We start from the raw sequence: 18,830 nt of genomic DNA on the forward strand, positions 1-18,830 counted from the left end.
GATTCAACACAATCTCCAACAAAATATCAACAATATATATGCGTGTGTGTGTGTGTGTGAATGACATTCCTCACAGAATTAAGAAAAACAATTCTTAAATTCATTTGGAAGAATAAGACACCCAGGATAGGCAAAACAATACTAAGCAAGAAAAGTAAAGTGAAGCAGGAGACATCACAACACCTGAACTGATATACTACACAGCTGTAATAACTAAAACAGCATGGTATTGGCACCAAATAGACATGAAGACCAATGGAACAGAATAGAGGACACAGAGACAAACCCACATACCTACAGCTGTCTGATATTCAACAAAAATAATGCTGGGAATACTGGATGAACCATATGTAGAAAAATTAAACTAGACCCCTGTATCTCACCCTGAACAAACACTCAAATTGAAATGAATCAAAGATTTAGGAATTAGACCAAAAATCTGACAACTGCTACAAGAAAACACAGGGTCAATACTCCATCATGTAAGTGCGGGCACCAACTTCCTTAACAAGACCCATAAAGTGCAAGAAATAAAACCAAAAATCAGTAAGTGGGATGTCATCAAACTACAAAACTTCTGCACAACAGAGAAAACGATCAAGAGTGTGAAGTGAGAGCTTAGAGAATGGGAGAAAATCTTGGCCAGCTACACTTCCACTAGAGGATTAATATTCAGAATATATAAAGAACTCAAAGCTTAACACCAAAAAACTCCAAATAACCCAATGAATAAATGGACAAGGAACTAAAACAGAAACTTCTCAAAAAAAGAAACAAATGGCCAACAAATATATTTTAAAAAAATACTCAACATCTCTAGCAATCAAGGAAATGAAAACCAAAACTACATTAATATTTCACCTCACTCCAATGATCAAAAATATAAATAACAAATGCTGGTGAGGTTGTGGGGAAAAAGGTACACTTGTACATTGTTGGTGGGACTGCAGCCTAGTACAACCACTCTGGAAAGAAGTATGGAGGTTCTTCAAAAAACTAGGGGTGGAACCAGCTTATGACCCAGCTATCCCACTCCTTGGTATTTTCCCAAAAGATTTAAACTCAGCATACTATAGCGATACAGCCAACTAAATGTTTATAGCAGTACAATTCACTATAGCTAAATTATGGAATCAACCCAGATGCCCATCAATAAATGAACAGATTAAGAAACTGGGGTATATCTCTACAATGGAATTCTACTCAGCCATAATAAAGAATGAAACTATGGCATCTGCCAGTAAATGGATGGAAATGAAGAATATCATGCTAAGTGAAATAAGCCAAACTCAGAAACTCAAAGGTCAAATATTAAGATACAGTGAAATAAAGGAAAGGAAGAGAACCAATCAAATAAAAATTAATAGCCGAGTAAAAGAAAGTCTAGTAGAGTAGACGAAGGAGAATGGGAGAGGGGAGGAAAGAGAGGTGGGAAAAGGCGGAGGAAAAAGCAGAGAATCATGCTGAAAATCAATATCCCAATGGTGTATATAGTGGGAACTGAAGGTTGGCTAAATATTTGAAAAATCCATCATTTTAAGTCATCAGACTAACAACAACAACAACAACAAAAACCTTAGATAATCATATCAATAAATACTTTTCCTTGTTTTTTTAAAAAACTGAACATCCATTCATAATTTTAAAAAATACTAGCAGTAACAATGAATAGAAAGAACTATCCTCAACCTGTATTGATAGCTAATAGCTTGCTTATTGGTCTAACCCAGAATGGTTTCCCTAAGATCAGAGGAAGGCAAATTTGTCTATTCTTATTGCTGTTATTCAATATCATGCTGGTGGTAAAGCTATTAAACAAAAAACTTTGGGGACAAAACAAAGGGGAAGAGTTTCATAACACTAGGCTATAGATTTGGCAATGATTTCTCTGATAGAACAAAAGAAAAAATAAATTGGGCTTCATCTCATTAAAAAGTTTTTGTGCATCAAAAGACACTATCAACAATGAAAAAGCAACCCCTGGAACAAGAGAAAATATTTGCAAACTATACATCTGGTAAGAAATTAATATCTATAATATATTTTTAAAAACTCCTACAACAAAAACAAACCTGACAAAAAATAAGCAAAGGATAGGAAATGTTGATAATGGAAGAGACTAAGAACTAGGGTTGTGGAGAATATATGAGAGATCTATAAATTCTCAACTTTGCTGTGAACCTAAAATTACTAAAAAATAAATAAATAAAAATAATAAAAAAGGACAAAGAACTTCAATATTTCTCTATAAGAATACAAACTGACAATAAACATGAAAAGTTCAACATCACTAGTCATTAAGAAAATGCAAATGAAACACCATTTTACTTTATCATTCAAAAAACAGAGAAAATAAGTGGTGAAAATGTGAAGAAATTTAAACCCTTGTCCATGTAAAATGGAGCAGCCTCTGAGGAAAACATATCTTGGTTCCTCAAAAATTAAATATAGAATTATCATATCAGCAATTTCACTTCTGAATATAAATCTGAAAAAATGAAAGCAGGAAACCCAAGAGATATTTGTACACAGCAGTATTCTTCATAATAACCAAAAAGTAGAAACCTAAGTGTCCATCAATGAATAAGCAAAATGTGACATTTTGTTCAGAATATTGTTGAGTCTTAAAAGTGAAGGAAAGTCTGATCTGCTGCTACAAGATGGATGAGCATCAATGACATTTGGTAAGTGTCATAAGCCAATTGCAAAGGACAAATATTGCTTTTGCCTGCTTTGTTCAGGTTGCTATTAACTATCTATCATATATCGGCTTATAAACAACAGAAATTTATTTCTCACATTTCTGGGGAATGGAAGTGTGAAATCAGGGTGCAGGTATGGTCCACTTCTGGTAATCCTCTTTTGCATTGCAAACTGCTGACTTCTACCTGTATTCTCATATGGCAGAAAGAGAGAAAGCTAGCTGTCTGGTCTCATGACCTAACAACTTCACAAATGCCACAATTCCAAATATCCTCACATTAGGGAATTACACTTTAACACAAATTTTGTGGTAACACAAGCATCTAGTCCATAACAATGAATAATCTAGAACTTCAAATTCAAAGTTGAATAGTATTAAGAACTGTAATGCAAAATAAATAAATAAATAAAAACATTTTAGAAAACAAGTTGAATAGTAGCTGTCAGGAGCCAGTGGGAATAGCAAATAGAGAATTACTATTCGATGGTGTTATGAGTTCATCTCCTGTTACTATAATGAAACACCTGAAGCCAAATAACTTTATAAAAAGAGGTTTATTGAGCTCACAGTTCTGGAGGTTGGGGTCTGATGATGGTCTCAAGGCAGATGGAACCTCAATGGTGGGAATGCATGTGAGAGGGGGTTGGGTGGGGGGAAGAGCTAACATATAGTCAGAGGAAGCCAGAGATTCAGGGGTCAAGCTCAGGCTTTTAATAACCCCTTGTGTTTTCAGGAGCTAAATGAAGATCCCAGGAACTATGTTAAATCCCTCCCAAGGGCATGCCTCCCATAATCTAACACTAGACTTTAGTTCTACACAGCCATATTAAGAACCAAGTCTCCAACACATGAACCATGGTGTGGATGAACTCAACCCATATCCAAACCATAGCAAATGAATAGAGAAAAAATGTTCTGGAGATAGAAGGGATAGTTACACAAGAATGTTAGGAATTTTTTTTGTGTGTGTGTGTATGTGTGTGTGTGATGTTACTGGGGCCCCAACCCTGGTTATACAACAATGTGAATGTGCTTAATGCTACTGAACTATATGTTTAAAAATGGTTAAAAATCATAAATTTTCTTAAACTTATTTCACCGTGGGGTGGAAAATACTGATGATTCTAGCCAGATTAGAAAAAAATAAAAGCCACATGGTTCAGAAAGAAGAAAAAAATTACTACTTGCAGGTGTCATGATTATCTACGCAGAAAAATCACACACACACACACAAAAAAGCCTTACAAGTAACAGAAGATTTTAACAAAGTGCTGGGATACAGTGGCCCACACCTGTGATCCCAGTGGCTCAGGAGGCTGACATGGATGGATCTCAAGTTCAAAGCCAGCCTCAGCAACAGCGAGGCACCAAACAACTCAGTGAGACTCTGTCTCTAAATAAAATATAAAATAGGGCTGGGAATGTGGTTCAGTGGCTGAATGCTCCCAAGTTCAATCCCCAATAACCAAAAAATAAATAAAAATTTAAAATTTTTTTTAAAAAGATACAAAAATCAATTGTACATCAGTATAATAGCACTGAATGACTTGGAAAATGAAACTTCAAAAACAGTGCAATTTAACTATCAAGAATATGAGCCACAATAAGTGTCAGTGAGAATGTAGGGAAAAAGGTACACTCAGACACTGCTGGTGGGACTGCAAATTGGTGCAACCACTATGGAATGCAGTATGGAGATTACTCAGAAAACTTAGAATGGAACCACCATTTTACTCAGTTATCCCAGTCCTCAGTTTATACCCAAAGAACTTAAAATCTGCAAACTACAGTGACACAGCCACATCAATGTTTCTAGCAGCTCAATTCACAATAGCTAAACTATGGAACCAACTTAGATGCCCTTCAACAGATAAATGGGTAAAAAAAATGTGATACATACACACAGTAGAGTATTACTCAGCCTTAAAAAAATGAAAGTATGGCATTTGCAGGTAAATGAAGCTGGAAAATATCATGCTAACTGAAATAAGCCAAACCCTCAAATCCAAAGGCTGAATGTATGATTATACTACCAATGTGAGTCTGCACTATGTTCAGCCAGAGAAGAAGTTTTGCTCCATTTGTGTACAATGTGTCTAAATGCATTCTACTGTCATGTATAACTAATCACAACAAATTAAAAAATTTTTTTTTTAAATTTATTAACCAATTAATTTAAAAAACAGTGCAATTTACAAACTACTGCAGTATACAAATCTAACAAAACATGTATAAAATCTGTCTGGTGACAGTAATAGGACACTAATGAAAAATATCAAAAGACCTAAATAAATGGAGATATCATATTCATGGATTGAATGACTCCACATTGTTAAGATGGCTACACATTCTTAATTGTTCAATAAACAAAATATCTATGAAAATTTCAGCATGATATTTTGTAGAAATCAATAAGCTAATTCCAAAATTTATATGGAGATGACGGCTCAGTCTTAGGGTATGTTGTCATCTCATTCTAAATTCTCCCCATAAAAAAATATCATAACCATGGCTTAAATTACTACTTCTACCAAACACATTTTGAGCATAGACTTCACTTTTTGAACAGTCCTCAATCAAGAAGCAAGCCAGAGAAAAGGGAAAATAAGACTGATAATAAGAAGTAACACTAGTTTTTTAAAGAACAAAAAGGTTAGACAACAAATGATATGGAAGAATCATACCAAAGAGACTGAGGGAAGGACTGCCCTGTTACAGTATAATCAGTCGTAAGCAATAATCTAAAGTTCCCAAATATACAAAATATGATTAGACCGCTCTGGTGAGACATTTGGCTGAGAATGGTAGGTCATTGGCTTACTTGAGTCCATTGTTTGATGGAACAGCAACAGCCCAAATAACTCACAAGAAATTACTGCAACTATTGAGAATTCCTTAATTCATTTGGAAAAGTAGAATAATGCAGAAGTGAGGGCACTACTTCATGGCTTTGTAGTTCATATACATCTCATTTTGAAATCATAAAATTAACAATAAATATAGGTAAATGTCTTTTAATTTAGTTAACAAAAATCAGCCTTAATATTTTTTAATGAAAAAGCCTTAAGTTTCTAAATTTTCAGAGCTAGTGGATTCGTAGACTTTAACATCTGGCTTAAAATCACCTCGATAATGGCAAATCCCACTTTAATCCATTAAATTCTCTTAGAATTGTTCCACTTTTAAAATCAATGAACTGAAATATTTCATATTCTGACCATAATTTCCTTTTTCCATGATCATTGAATACCTCTGATCAATAAACAAGAAACACTAGATTCTTGCCTAACACCCATTCTATCTATTTAGTAAATCACTGGATCTTGTATATTTCATTCTAATACACTGATTTCCATTATCTTACTAGGAACCTGTTAATTCCCTAATCCAATTGATACTTCTATATCTTGTCCTTTCCATAACATTAGTGGACTTAATACTTCAGAAAGTATGTAGTAAATGAAAATTAAGGACATTTTGTTTAAAATTAAAAAGCAAATATTACAGAATATACAAGATGGTAGAATCACATCAAAAGACTGATACTCAATTTCTTTCACTAAAGTACTATGAAAGTGTGAGGTCATTTGGGCGATACAGATACACTATGAATGCTTTTATTGGTGAAAGTCCTGTCATGAGGAAAAAAATCACAAATAGCAACCTTCAAAACATACCTAGCCACTGTTGCTGTGATATTTCACACCAGTATTTTCTCACTGAAAGAATGTCTTTGAGTAGTATGTTGCTACAATCAGCTCCATAAATAACACCATTGGATGAATCTTTCACTGTATCCATGATATAATTCAAGAGTTCATGACATTTTAGTCTGGGTGCTCCTATTTAAAAATAAAACAAAGAAACATATAAAAATATTTCTCTCATCAATAAACTGGCAGCAACATTAGATTCTTCTCTAGCACATACTGTATCTGTATAGTAAATCACTAGATTTAAAATCTTAAATTAAGAACACTTGTGCTGGATGTAATAGCACACACTTGTAATCCCAGTTACTTGAGAGGCTGAGGCAGGAGCAATCATAAATTCAAAGTCAGCCTCAGTACTTAGCAAGGCCCTAAGCACTGAGGGAGACCCTGTCTCTAAATAAAAAAATAAATAAATAAAAAGGGCTGGGGATATGGCTCTGTGGTTAAATACAACTGGATTCAATCCCTGATACAAAAAAAAAAAAAAAAAACTTGGAATGAAAAAAACTTAAATAACAACATTTGGGACATTAATCTCTCCTTTTCACAGAAAAAGGATTAAAAAATATGGCCCAAGGGCTGGGGTGGTAGCTCATGGTTGAGTGATTGCCTTGCATGTGTGAGGCACTGGGTTCGATCTTCAGCACCACATTAAAAAAATGAATAAAATAAAGATATTGTGTCCATCTACAAAAAAACAAACAAAAAAACACCTATGACCCAAGAGCAAAGTCAGCCAGTTGTCTGTTTTTGTAAATAAGTTTTTTTAAAAAAAATATTTACTTTTGAGGTGTAGTCGAACACAATACCTTTATTTTATTTATTTATTTTTATGTGGTACTCCGGATTGAACCCAGGGCCTCGAACATGCTAGGCGAGCGCTCTACCACTGAGCCCCATAATAAAGTTTTATTCGAATAGAGTCACATGCATACCCATTGTGTACAGCTGCTTTCAGGCCAAAACAACAGAGTAATTAAGGCAAAGAACACCTGGTCTGTAAAGTCAAAATATTTACTATCTAATCCATCTACAGATGAAGTTTGTCAAGCCCTGCAGGAATATACAGCAAAATCAATAATTATTCTATCCTTACTAATTCACATTCACATTTCTAGCATTAGACTTAAAATGATGCAAAATTCCTTCCCACTTTTATAAAGAATGAATTTATTAGAATAACAAGATTACAAGAAGGCTCTTTACACTGAAAAATAAACATTCTTCCAAGTTCTACAATAGATATACAAACGTTGTACAAATATGTAAGGCGTAATTTTAATAGCATATTATTTGAGATTCTGAAAATTCAGCATTAATATATATTCTTAAAGGTATAAAAACTATATTTAAAAATAACTATTTTAGTAATTCATATTGACGTCATAGCTCAAATGTTATCATAATTTCAATAATGACTTATACACTGATATACCTTATTCCGTAAGTATTTCATAATTTTAAGCACCTGACCAAGATGAACTGTACTACCACATGAACCTTTTTTTTTTTTTTTTGATACTGAGGATTGAACACAAGGGTGCTTTATCCTGAGCTACATCCCCAGTCCTTTTTATTTTTAGACAGTGTCTTGCTAAGTTGCTTACAGTCTTGTTAAGCTGAGGGTGGCCTTTATCTTGCAATCTTCCTGCTTCAACCTCCCAAGTCACTGGGATTACAGGCATGTGCCACTGTGCCTGGCCCCCATATATTCTTGACATCATGTGCATCTCTCCTCTACAAAAATGTTTTATCATCTATGTCTTTTGTTTTATCAAATCCTTAGGGAAGGGAATTAATCTTTATATCCCCATAAATAGCTATGTAAACTAATATTAGGCTGAAATCATATTTTTCAATGTTGTTTATTCCAATATATTCTGTTCTCTGCCAAATTGGAGAAGTGTTTCAAGAATTATACTAAAAAAAATCATGCTGACATATTTTTTTTCCCTAAAAATAAAAACTGTCTTATATCAGGGGAGTAGCTTAGTGGTAGAGCAATTGCTTATATAGAGCAGTTTTTATGACAAAAAAAAAAAAAAATCTGTCTTAAAAAGACCTAAGGTGCTTACAGAAACTTCATGGAAGCTCGTGGAACTAAACATTTCTCACAGGTTGGTTTCTTGTTTTCTATGCTGTCTGCTTTGTGCAGATGCAGACAAATGCTAACATAAAGGAATGAAAAATACTTCCTTATTTGTTCTTTCCCAGCTGCCTTTCCCTTGTTTTTCCCCCCTAATGTCTTGTTTCTATCATACCATTTATGGATACCAATGCTAACCAAGTTTGTCAAAATCTGGACATGTGGGGCTGGGGTTGTGGCTCAGTGGTAGAGTGCTTGTCTAGCACTTTCGAGGCCCTGGGTTTGATCCTCAGCACCACATAAAAATAAACAAAATAAAACTATTGTGTCCAACTAAAAAATAAATATTAAAAAAAGTGTTTAAATATTTACAAACATCTGAGTTTTCTGATTCATAAAGTTGCTACCAAAATCATATCCTTAACTGCAAGGACTACAGAGTCTGAGCCCAGAAGTCCCTAAACAAATGTTTCTTCTTCAGCACTGAGTAAATGCCCATTTCCTTACAAAAGCTTACCTATATTTTGATTAAAAAATACAACTGTACAAGTTCAGCTCTACAATATGGGAGATATACTGCTTATCAGTAGCTAAAAAGACCTGGGTTTTGTTGCTGTCATTTTTCTTAAGTGATAGTAAACACAACATTAGCTGAGGATGGGCTTTGCTTGCCAAAGAAATTAATGTGATCTCAGAAAGAATCAGTAAAAATATACTATAAAAAATATGCAAATCCTGTTCTATCTGTACTCATCAGAATATACCCAAAAAATTGATCACCACACCTCGGGAGATATAATTAAACTAAAGAATATTCAGGGGGGCTGGGATTGTGGCTCAGTACAGTGCTCGCCTAGCACATGCAAGGCCCTGGGTTCAAACTTCAGCACTACCTAAAAATAAATAAATAAAGGTACTGTGTCCATCTACAACTAAAAAAATAAAAGAGTATTTAAAAAGAAAAGAGTATTCAGAAGAGAGTGAAATAAAAACTAAAACATATGAGCTAAATATACCTAAATATACCTCTTAGGTATATTTACCTAAGAGGACTCAAGGGAAATACTATGGCTATCTTCAAATACCCCAAAGGATCTCATGATAAAAACATGATTAAGTAGGTATTTTTGTGTATTCTTAGAAGCACTAACAAAAAACAGACAGGGTTTAAATAAAGCTGTTCAAAGATAGAAAAGAAAGTTGAAATGGTATATTCAGTCATTTACACAGTATTTGTATCTGAGTGCTTGGGATGTAGAGGGGGATACAAGAATGAGGAATTGAAATAATTTTTAATCCTTTTAATTCTAAGATTTTATCATTTTAAGCTTGAATAAATTCTCCAAAATATTTGAACCTACACTATTAAAATTCATTATATATGCTAGAAGCTATAATTAACATACTTATGTTACCATATTCAGATCAAACTTTTGTATGGTAGCCTATTAAACCATTTATTTCAAATAAATAATGTTGCTTACTTTTATTTGCACATTTGATGAAGTATCTGACCAAACTACTGATTTCTTGCATCTTTTTCTGTCTGGAGGTTTGTGTCGAGGCTGATACATTTGGTTTTGCTGTCCTCAGACATTCTGTTTCTTTCTGAATGTATTTCTGCAAAAATCTTCAAGAAAATGAAATAGAATTCCAGAAAAAAAATTATGCTTAAATATTTATAATTTTAAAATGTTCTTAATGTCATCACAAAGAACATCTTTTAAAACCACATTGCTTTGCTCAATGTACCTGCTAACTGAAACAAATCCCTTTTTCGAGGCCTAACCTCTACAACACCAATATAGAGTCTGGCCTGCAATGTTCTCAATCTATAGCCTTCCTAACTTTTTATTTTATTACTTGCTTTCTCATTTTGTCATTAAAAGTTCACAATATTACTGATGGCTTTCAACCCTCTCTTCCTCCTTCCTAACTACCTGATCATACCTATAGCCTTTAAGTGAAGCTCTACCTTCATGACTAGCCAGTAGTATCAGGTGCCAATTTGGCCTACCTAATCAGCTAACACAAAAAAGTACTCACCTTTATGTAATGACTGTATTAGTGGTATCTAAAATAAACCAAATAACCAGAGAACAAGGAACATGCATTTTTCATGTCACATTTATTCAAATCTGTAACAGTATAGTACCAAATAAGAGCTAAAAAATTGTTTATCTGTTCTAAATACTAAAAGACAACTAAATATTCCTATTTCCTCTTGATGGCAAATATTGTTTCAAGTTATTCAATGCCCTCAATATTCTACATTAACTTTAAATACTTCATCTTTCCTAAGCCTTACAAACTGCTACAAATGGACTTTATGACTGAAAATCATGTCTCAATGTAAAAACCAATCAATCCTGTTTGCCACTTCTTTCTATCCAAGGATATCTTTTCATTGCCTAAGACTTTATTTTTTAACTGTATTCATCTCAAAGTATCCTAATATTTCTTTCACTTGTTTTACTATAACTTAACCCATGGCAGCTGCTTATAATTCCAGTAATAAAGATGTCAAAATAACAAGTATTTGTTATAACTTCAAATTTCTCCTCTAATTTGCAATGAATTCTTACAAACTAATCCATATGAAAGGAATTCTTTCTCAATATCAGTGGGACATGTATAAGACATTTTGTGGAACACTGATTTAATACTTTAAGTATTCCGTATAATAAGCATCCTTTAAATATAATGCTTTGGATAATCATTAAGTGCTAACTTCATATGCAAGGCACAATAAAACACAGGTAGCAAAGCCTTACAAAAATAGTATCTCAACAGAAATAAAACTGAAAGACAAAGCAAAGACAATTTTAAATGTACAATACCTAAAAACAGCATCCCAATTCAAATATTTTCCTTGTTTGGAATCTGAATGCCTATCTAAATGTTGAACTGTTTCAGGATCCCGAATCAGGCGTTTAAATTTCTCAATTTCTTTCTGAAAACAAAAATGAACATGATAATGTATTACCGATCACATTCAATTTCAAGGAAAAATTAAATCTAAGCCATTTACTACCTACCCTTCGTTCTGTAGCTCTATCATGTTCTAGTTGCCGGCAGCAAATAAGCAGATCATTAAGTGCTAAACTCATGGTTCAGGATTTCAAAACATTCTTATCTGTAAAAAAAAAAAATATATATATATATATATATATATATATATATTAATAACAGTAATAATAATTATGTAATCGTTTACTTCATTTATATATTTTTCTCATGCTAGGGACTGATCCCAGGGCCTTACAAATGCTAAGCACATGCTCTACCATTGAATTACACTTCCATCCTTTACATAACTTAGACTGTGTTATTAACAAGCACATTGTCACCAAAGGCACAGTGGTTTTTCTTAATATCTGCATGTTCCAATAGCAGTTAAATTTAAAATACTTAAATTTAAAATATTTCTTAGAACATATCAAAACAATGTTCCAATACTCAAATCTATTCTTTGTTTACAGTAGCAGGATAAAGTCTAATTTTCTTGTGAAAAAAAAAGCAGTTCAGTATTATCTTCATAAACAGAAGATGTTCATTCATTGATACGTGAAACAATATTTCCTTCACACCTACTATGTTCAAAGTACTATGTTAGGGATAGCTAACCTCCCCCACAACAAAAAAAGAACTAAACTAACACAAATCCTACCCTTAATGGAGATATAAGTGGGGAAGAGGAAAATAAACAAGTAAAATGATAAAACCATGGGTAATTCCAATATGCCTTCAAGGCAACAAAAACACAAAAGAAAATAACAATACCGACGATGGTGTTAGATAAACTGTCAGGGAACATATCTCAAAGGAAGTTATCATAAAGTCAAGACCTGAATGAAGTGATGCCAATTACATAAGGAGCTAGAAGACCAACACTGCAGGGAAAGAGACTAGTATAACCAAAGAGTCCCGAGAAGAGTGTGGTATGTTGGAGAAACTAAAGATTCCACTCCCAATATTCAACTGAAATAATACAGATTTCTAAGTAACAGCCTTTGAATTGATAAATCCAATGTTCCTTTTCAGATTTTAATCAAGTTAATCTCTTTGAAGACTTTCACAAAGACTACATCCTGTCTTCTGAGAAATAAAGATGGCTTGACATGCCATTCTTGTCTATTGGTTAAGAGCATGTGAACTCTATAGTAAGATTGTATTGGTTAAAATCCTGATCCAGTCACATAAAAACTCTACAATATAGACAAAGTTTGTTCATTAATCTCTCCAAATCCGTTTTCTCAATAACAAAACAAAAAGCAATACTCATATATAGCTCAAAGGAGTGTCATAAAGATTCATGTTTAACACAGTGCCTTGAAAACAGTTCATGTTAGTAATTATCATATTCCCCTTTTTATGACAGTTTAATATGTCTCTTTGATGGTTCTTCCTCTCACACCTCAAATAAAGTGTTTGTCTCCTTGCTCTCATTCGTTGCTGTCTTCAATGTGTTGAAGACTCCAAATCTTATTCAATGCCAGACCTCGCTCTTGGGCTTTAGGAACTTGCTACACGCATTTCCCCGTCTGGAAAGCTACTACCACCCTCCAGAACAATTTACACAGTCATTTCCAGGTCAAACTGATTCTCCCAGGTTGCATTTCCACAGAACCTGTTGCTCTACCACTACAGTACTCTTTTATAACATTATCACCATGAATTGTAGTTGTCTACTTATCTGTCTCTAGGAAAAAACATTAACAGCTAAGGCTCACTTATCTTCACTTCTTTAAGCAAAAAGTCACACAGCTTAAAATCATTATTCAAACTCTGGTACTGTGGTTCCAGGGCCCATGATCTTAACCACGAGGCTGAAGTTTAAATCTCAATAAACGGTCGCTGTCTGAAAGTATCAATTACGAGTGAAAAAAAAAAAATGACTTTGTCAAGCCACTTAAATTTGAACCGTAAGGTAACAGGGTTCAACTTAAGAGTATGCATGCATATTAGACACACACACACACACACACACTGCTCCCCTTCCTGGCTATTGAATCCCGAGGGATTCCACCTCTACAACCCCTTTTTTATTTTTTGATACAGGGTCTAGCTAGGCTGGCCTTGAACTTAAGACACTTCTGCCAGGGCGCCGGAAGCAGTTGGGATTACACGCATGCACCAGCAAATTTAAAGTCCGCTAGGGGCCGAGAACAAGGACAGGAGAAAGAATAATGAGGACCGGCGGCCGGAAACAAGGGGTGAAGACAGGAGGCTAGGGCAGCTCGGAAGCAATGTATGGGACTGCGCTCCGGGGCAAGAGGACCGACTGGGACCACGCTAATACTCCCACGCACAAGCCACTGCGTTGACCCCCCGTCCCTACCGCCGCGCTCTGACCGCCAAAGTAGTATATCTGGAGGCGGCAGGAGGCTGCAGCCCAAATCCACGCTCCTCTGGCCTCCTCCCCACCACAGCTTCGCAACCCGTTATCCACGGTCTTTCCCGCTTCCGGCTCAAATGCAGCGTGGCGGCGGAGCTTCAGTCCCGGGAGAAAGAGGCTGGCAGAGCGGCAGCGCACAGTATGCTCATGCGCAGGAACATCACGCGCTCTAAGCTCAAAACACTAGGTCCTCCAAAACATTCGCCTGGTCGGAGAAGGCGCGCCTGCGCCCTGCCCACCAATAGCGAGCTACCTTAGCCTAGGACTCGCCCAGAGGCTCCGACACCCTACCTCCTCACCCTCTTCGGCCCCACCCCTCCAACTCTGCGGACGGAAATGACGACGGCGCCAAGGAGCTCGGAGGCGGGTTGCATTTCGGCGCCTTTCTTTGCCTTGCGGAAGCGATTGGTTGTTGTCGGGCGAGAGAGGCGGGACAAATTGTCGCGGGTTCAGTGCCGCCAGTGGAACCGGGAGATGCGGCGCAGGAGCTGTCGCTGTGTTTGCCTTCACCTGAGTCTCGTCTCTTATTCTGGCTCCTTCTGCGACTCGGATCATGTTGTTACCTTCAGACGTGGCCCGACTGGTATTAGGTAAGCGCGGGCACCGGAGGAAGGGTTGCTAGACCAGGCGAAGCAAGACGGAAGGACCTTAGCGGCCAGAGGCTTTCCTTGGGTGGGGAAGCTTTGGGGGTTTGCCGCCTCGCTTACAAGTTCATATCTGGTGATAATTCTCCGTCCTTTGGAGGCTCCGGGAAGTTTAAGCCTCTTTGTAGGCGGACGCTCCTCTCCTCAGGGGCTGCGTGGCGAGGGCAGGCTCCGGGTGGAACACCTGGAGCCTGGATTCCGAAGAAAGTCGGGCCTGCGCGCTTAATTGCGACCCCTGGTAGAGAGTTGTCTACGTGACAGGCTGTGTGTTCGTTAACCTTTCCCTTGTCAGAGCTGAGACCAAAATAGGACTTCTCAGGCATCCCGCTTTGGAAAAAGGCCTTTCGGACGCCCTTCTCATATCCTGGCCTTAGAATTTAGGATTTGGGGACTGATGGGGGTACTCTTTCTCCATACTCCCCGCAGTACGTCGCCCAGCGTAGAGGTTTGAAATGCCAGTTGCATGTTTTAAAACAGTCGTAATTCCAATTCCTTTTGAACAAAAAAATTCAGGGAGGAAATGCCTTTTAGTTACACATTTTATAGCCCTAGTTTTTCCCCCATTGCAAGAGTGGTTAGTGGGCTACTTGTTTGTCTGAATGTATTGTCTGTGTAGGAGAATTTTTTTGTCCTTGTTTGCCCCCTGAAAGAATAAAAAGGATTGTAACGAGAGCCATGGACCACATAAAGCTCAAAAGCTAAGCCAATGATTTACAAATATCATGAGTCGTCCCTAAAAGTAAATGGTAAACATATGTGATGAAACCTCCCGTAGTTTCAGCAACCATTATTGTACTACCATTTTTTTATTGTTCGAAAACCCCAATTGTTTTGTGCCTTTAAAAATACTCAGCCCGTTCCTATATATGGTATTTGTGCAGGGCTCATAATAAGCACATTTGTGAGAAACCTGGGGGTGGGGGAGAATGGTTCCACCATTCATTTTTGGAAAAAACTAATGACTGAACACAAAAATTTTGTTAATGTTTAATCTTTTCCTCACTTTTTCAAAACTGATTATCTATAGATCTACTCCATACGTTCGATTAAAAAGCTGGATGCCTTGAAATCATTATATTTATTAGGCTTACCTATAAATTATAGGTAAGTCAGTGAAAAGTGGACTTTCATAATATGCATTGATAAACCTTATGTTTTTCCTCTATATTTGCTTAAGAATTTTGTCTTTTAGTAGTTAGATGATCCAATTGAACTTCAGTACTCATAGTCTTAAAAATGGTGTTTCAACCTCAGCATTATTGACATTTTAGAGTGGATAGTTTTTTATAATAGGTAGTTGTCCTATGCTCGAATTTTGTAGGATGTTTTAACAGCAGCTGTTCTTTTGTCTTTTTCCTCTCCTTTTTTTAAAAAATTTATTTTCTAGTTGTAGTTGGACAAAATACCTTTATTTTACTTACTTATTTTTATATGATGCTGAGGATCAAACCCAGGGCCTCTCACATGCTAGGCGAGCGCTCTACTGCTGAGCCACAACCCCAGCCCCTCCGCTTCTTTTAGTGGATAAAAACTTAAAAGTCATTTGGGGCTTTTTGTCCTTAATGTCTTCACATTACAGTTACTGCCACCAATCCCAGCAATATACCTCCTCTTACTTCTATTTTAGACTTTTGTCATGGCTTCCTAAATAAGTCTTTTTTCAGTGTTGGGGTGGAACCCAGGATGCTTTACCACTGAGCCACATCCCCAGCCCTTTTTATTTTTGAGACAGGGTCTCACTAAGTTACTGAGGCTGGCCTAGAACTTGTGGTCCCTCAGCCTCAAACTCCCCAGTCCCTGGGATTATAGGCATGTGCTACTGTTCCCAGCTTTCCTTGTAGTCTTCTTGTAATTCATCTTATTTGCTATTATAAATCTTCCATGCACACCAGGCCAACTATTCTAAAAGTTGAAATAGTTATGCACTTAATGAGTGTACAAAAAGAGCAGGCCTTCCCCATTCTCAGCTCTTGATTTTGTTATTTAACATTATAAATCTTAAAATTATATACATATATATATCAGAACTACCATTTTATTAGCTCTTGATTCTTATGTCATACACTCTCCACATCTGTAGCCCCTTCTGTATTAAACCCTTTTTTCCCGTGTTTTTTTGTGTGCCTAATAAATTCCAAATGCTGTACCAATTTCTAAGAATTAAAAATCAAGTTTTCCCCCTTTACATTTATATGATTAGGGTTTTTACCCTTAAACATATACAACAAAACCACTTTCCTTAATTTCATCTTACTCTTTTTATACACTCCGTCAAATTTATTCACATAACAATTTAGTTGCTTTACTTCATCTCCTTTGCATTCTTCAGCAAATTATACTGACTTCTGCACCTCATTACTCACTTGAACAGCTCTGGTTATCAGTGATATTTATTGCCTTTGGACACCACTTTGGTTTTTATCAGCATATCAGGTGAGGTGCTCTGTTGAACTGATCCTACTTACCTCTCTTACTTGATCTCGTCTTAACATTTGCCTTACGTTGCAGCAAATGTTTCAGGGCAAACTACTTGAAGTATCTCCCCATATTCTTATATATTCTGCCTTTCCTTGTCTAATATGCTTGTATTCAAGATTCAAGTAAGTTCGAAATCCCAGGGGCTCAGGAGGTCAAGGGAGGAGGATCCCAAGTTCAAAGCCGGCCTCAGCAACTACGTGAGACCCTGCCTCAAAATAAAACATAAAAAAGGGCTGGGGATGTGGCTTGGTGGTAAGCATTCCTGGGTTTAATCCTTATTCCCGCCCCCCAAAAAAAAAAAAATTCAGTTCAAACATGATCTCTGAAATCTCTCCCAACAATTACAGTTAGTGCTTTCTGCCTAAAGGTATTATTGTAGCTGTGATTTTTTTTTTTTTTTTTTTTTTTTTTTTTGGTAAGTCTACCATTTTTGCTATTTTAAGTATGCAGTTCTGTGGTATTAAGCACATTTACTATGCTCTGCAACTGTCAGCATCATCCTTCTCTATACTGAAACTTACTTTTTGTCCATCTCAGTATTTATATATATATTTACATATATATATTATATATGTAAGTTGTAGGTGGACACAATACCTTTTTTTTTATATACAATGTGCTGAGGATCGAACCCTGTGCTTTACACATGCAAGGAAAGCTCTAACACTGAGCCCCAGTTTCAGTATTCTTAATCTTGGATTAATGAACAAGCTTCTGAAGTTCTGTGAGCCTCCAAAACTATCTGTAAAAGTTTATATGCATCCGGCATTTTTATAGATGAAGGGTCCTGAATTTTCTTCAGTTTCCCAAATGGGTTTGTTACTTTCTATATGGGTCAGCATCTAATCAGAAGTAAAAGGAGTCAATGTATTTAACATAGAAGTATTTAATGAGGGAATTGGCTACACTGGTGATAGAAGAACTAAGAATCCAAACAGCTCACTCAAGGCTACTCAGAGGTTACCATAGCAGGAAGCCATACACTAATCAAGAGGACAAGGAGAGAGAAAGCAAACCAGAGGCAACTGTAGAAGATGGAAGATAGACTTTTATTTGTAAGAGGGCACTAGTGATAGAGGAGATTCTATTGAGGCGGTGATAAAATGGGAGCAAAATACACAGCCTCTTCCTCCTGTCCTCTGGTCTTACATTAGCGCTTCCCATTTAGCAAAGCCAGCCAAAGCTAGCTGACATGAGCCTGGGAAACCTTGCCAGTATGGAATAGGCTTCCTGTCATACAGAAGAATGAAGAATGGATTTGAGGGCATGCAGGACAAGAACAGGCACACCCCCAACAGATCAAGAGCCACTCGTTCTATTCACCTTTATATCACAAAAACATAAAAGATATTTGATAAGCATTTACAGAAGTGCAACTGTGAGTATGATATTCCCCTTTGTCTACAGAATAATACCTGTACTCATAACTGACATTTACAGTTTTTCATGGTCCTTAACTATTTTTTTGGTTGTATCTCCAACTAACTGTTCCTTTTCATATACTTTGTGGTGCATCCAAACTGGGCCTTTTCCCAAAATAAGCTCTGCATATACACTTCATATCATCGTATTCAGGACCCTTCACCCTTCAGGATTCACCTCTTCTTTGAAGCATTGCATAGTTTTCCCCCAAGCCTGGTAATAATTTCCCTAACCCTTATCTTCTCATAAAGTAATTCAGCCCTATTTTCTTGTTGCTTTTGCTTTGCATTGCACTTTTATGTGGTGCTGAGGATCGAACCCAGGGCCTCACACGCGCTGGGCAAGCGCTCTCTACTGCTGAGCCACAATCCCAGCCCGTGCATTA

The 18,830-nt window shown here is 36.4% G+C and overlaps 2 protein-coding genes across 7 annotated transcripts in view; one reads left to right on the forward strand and one right to left on the reverse strand.

The window, feature by feature from the left end:
- Atm (ATM serine/threonine kinase) overlaps positions 1 to 14,091 on the reverse strand; it is a 154,059-nt gene extending 139,968 nt beyond the window's left edge. For 3 of the 6 annotated variants that reach the window (XM_058586520.1, XM_046466355.2, XM_046466346.2), the window contains exons 1-5: positions 13,845 to 14,079; positions 11,542 to 11,639; positions 11,344 to 11,456; positions 9,988 to 10,133; positions 6,382 to 6,546 (exon numbers count right to left, since the gene is read on the reverse strand). In XM_058586520.1, the coding sequence (XP_058442503.1) occupies positions 6,382 to 6,546; positions 9,988 to 10,133; positions 11,344 to 11,456; positions 11,542 to 11,613 (496 nt within the window). In that variant the 5' untranslated portion in view covers positions 11,614 to 11,639; positions 13,845 to 14,079. Of the gene's footprint in view, positions 1 to 2,410; positions 2,889 to 6,381; positions 6,547 to 9,987; positions 10,134 to 11,343; positions 11,457 to 11,541; positions 11,640 to 13,844 lie in introns of those variants that run through there. The other 3 variants (XM_058586525.1, XM_058586524.1, XM_058586522.1) reach the window with 3 other exon arrangements.
- A 231-nt stretch (positions 14,092 to 14,322) lies between these two features.
- The window catches only part of LOC124107994 (protein NPAT), a 51,540-nt gene continuing 47,032 nt past the window's right edge, over positions 14,323 to 18,830 (forward strand). The window contains exon 1 of the mRNA XM_046466372.2: positions 14,323 to 14,491. Within this exon, the coding sequence (XP_046322328.1) occupies positions 14,455 to 14,491 (37 nt within the window). The 5' untranslated portion in view covers positions 14,323 to 14,454. The remainder of the gene's footprint in view (positions 14,492 to 18,830) is intronic.

This window comes from Marmota monax, unplaced genomic scaffold (assembly GCF_021218885.2).
Source record: "Marmota monax isolate L192 unplaced genomic scaffold, Marmota_monax_Labrador192_F-V1.1 WCK01_AAM20220418_F8-fsc00045, whole genome shotgun sequence".
Lineage (NCBI taxonomy): Eukaryota > Metazoa > Chordata > Mammalia > Rodentia > Sciuridae > Marmota > Marmota monax.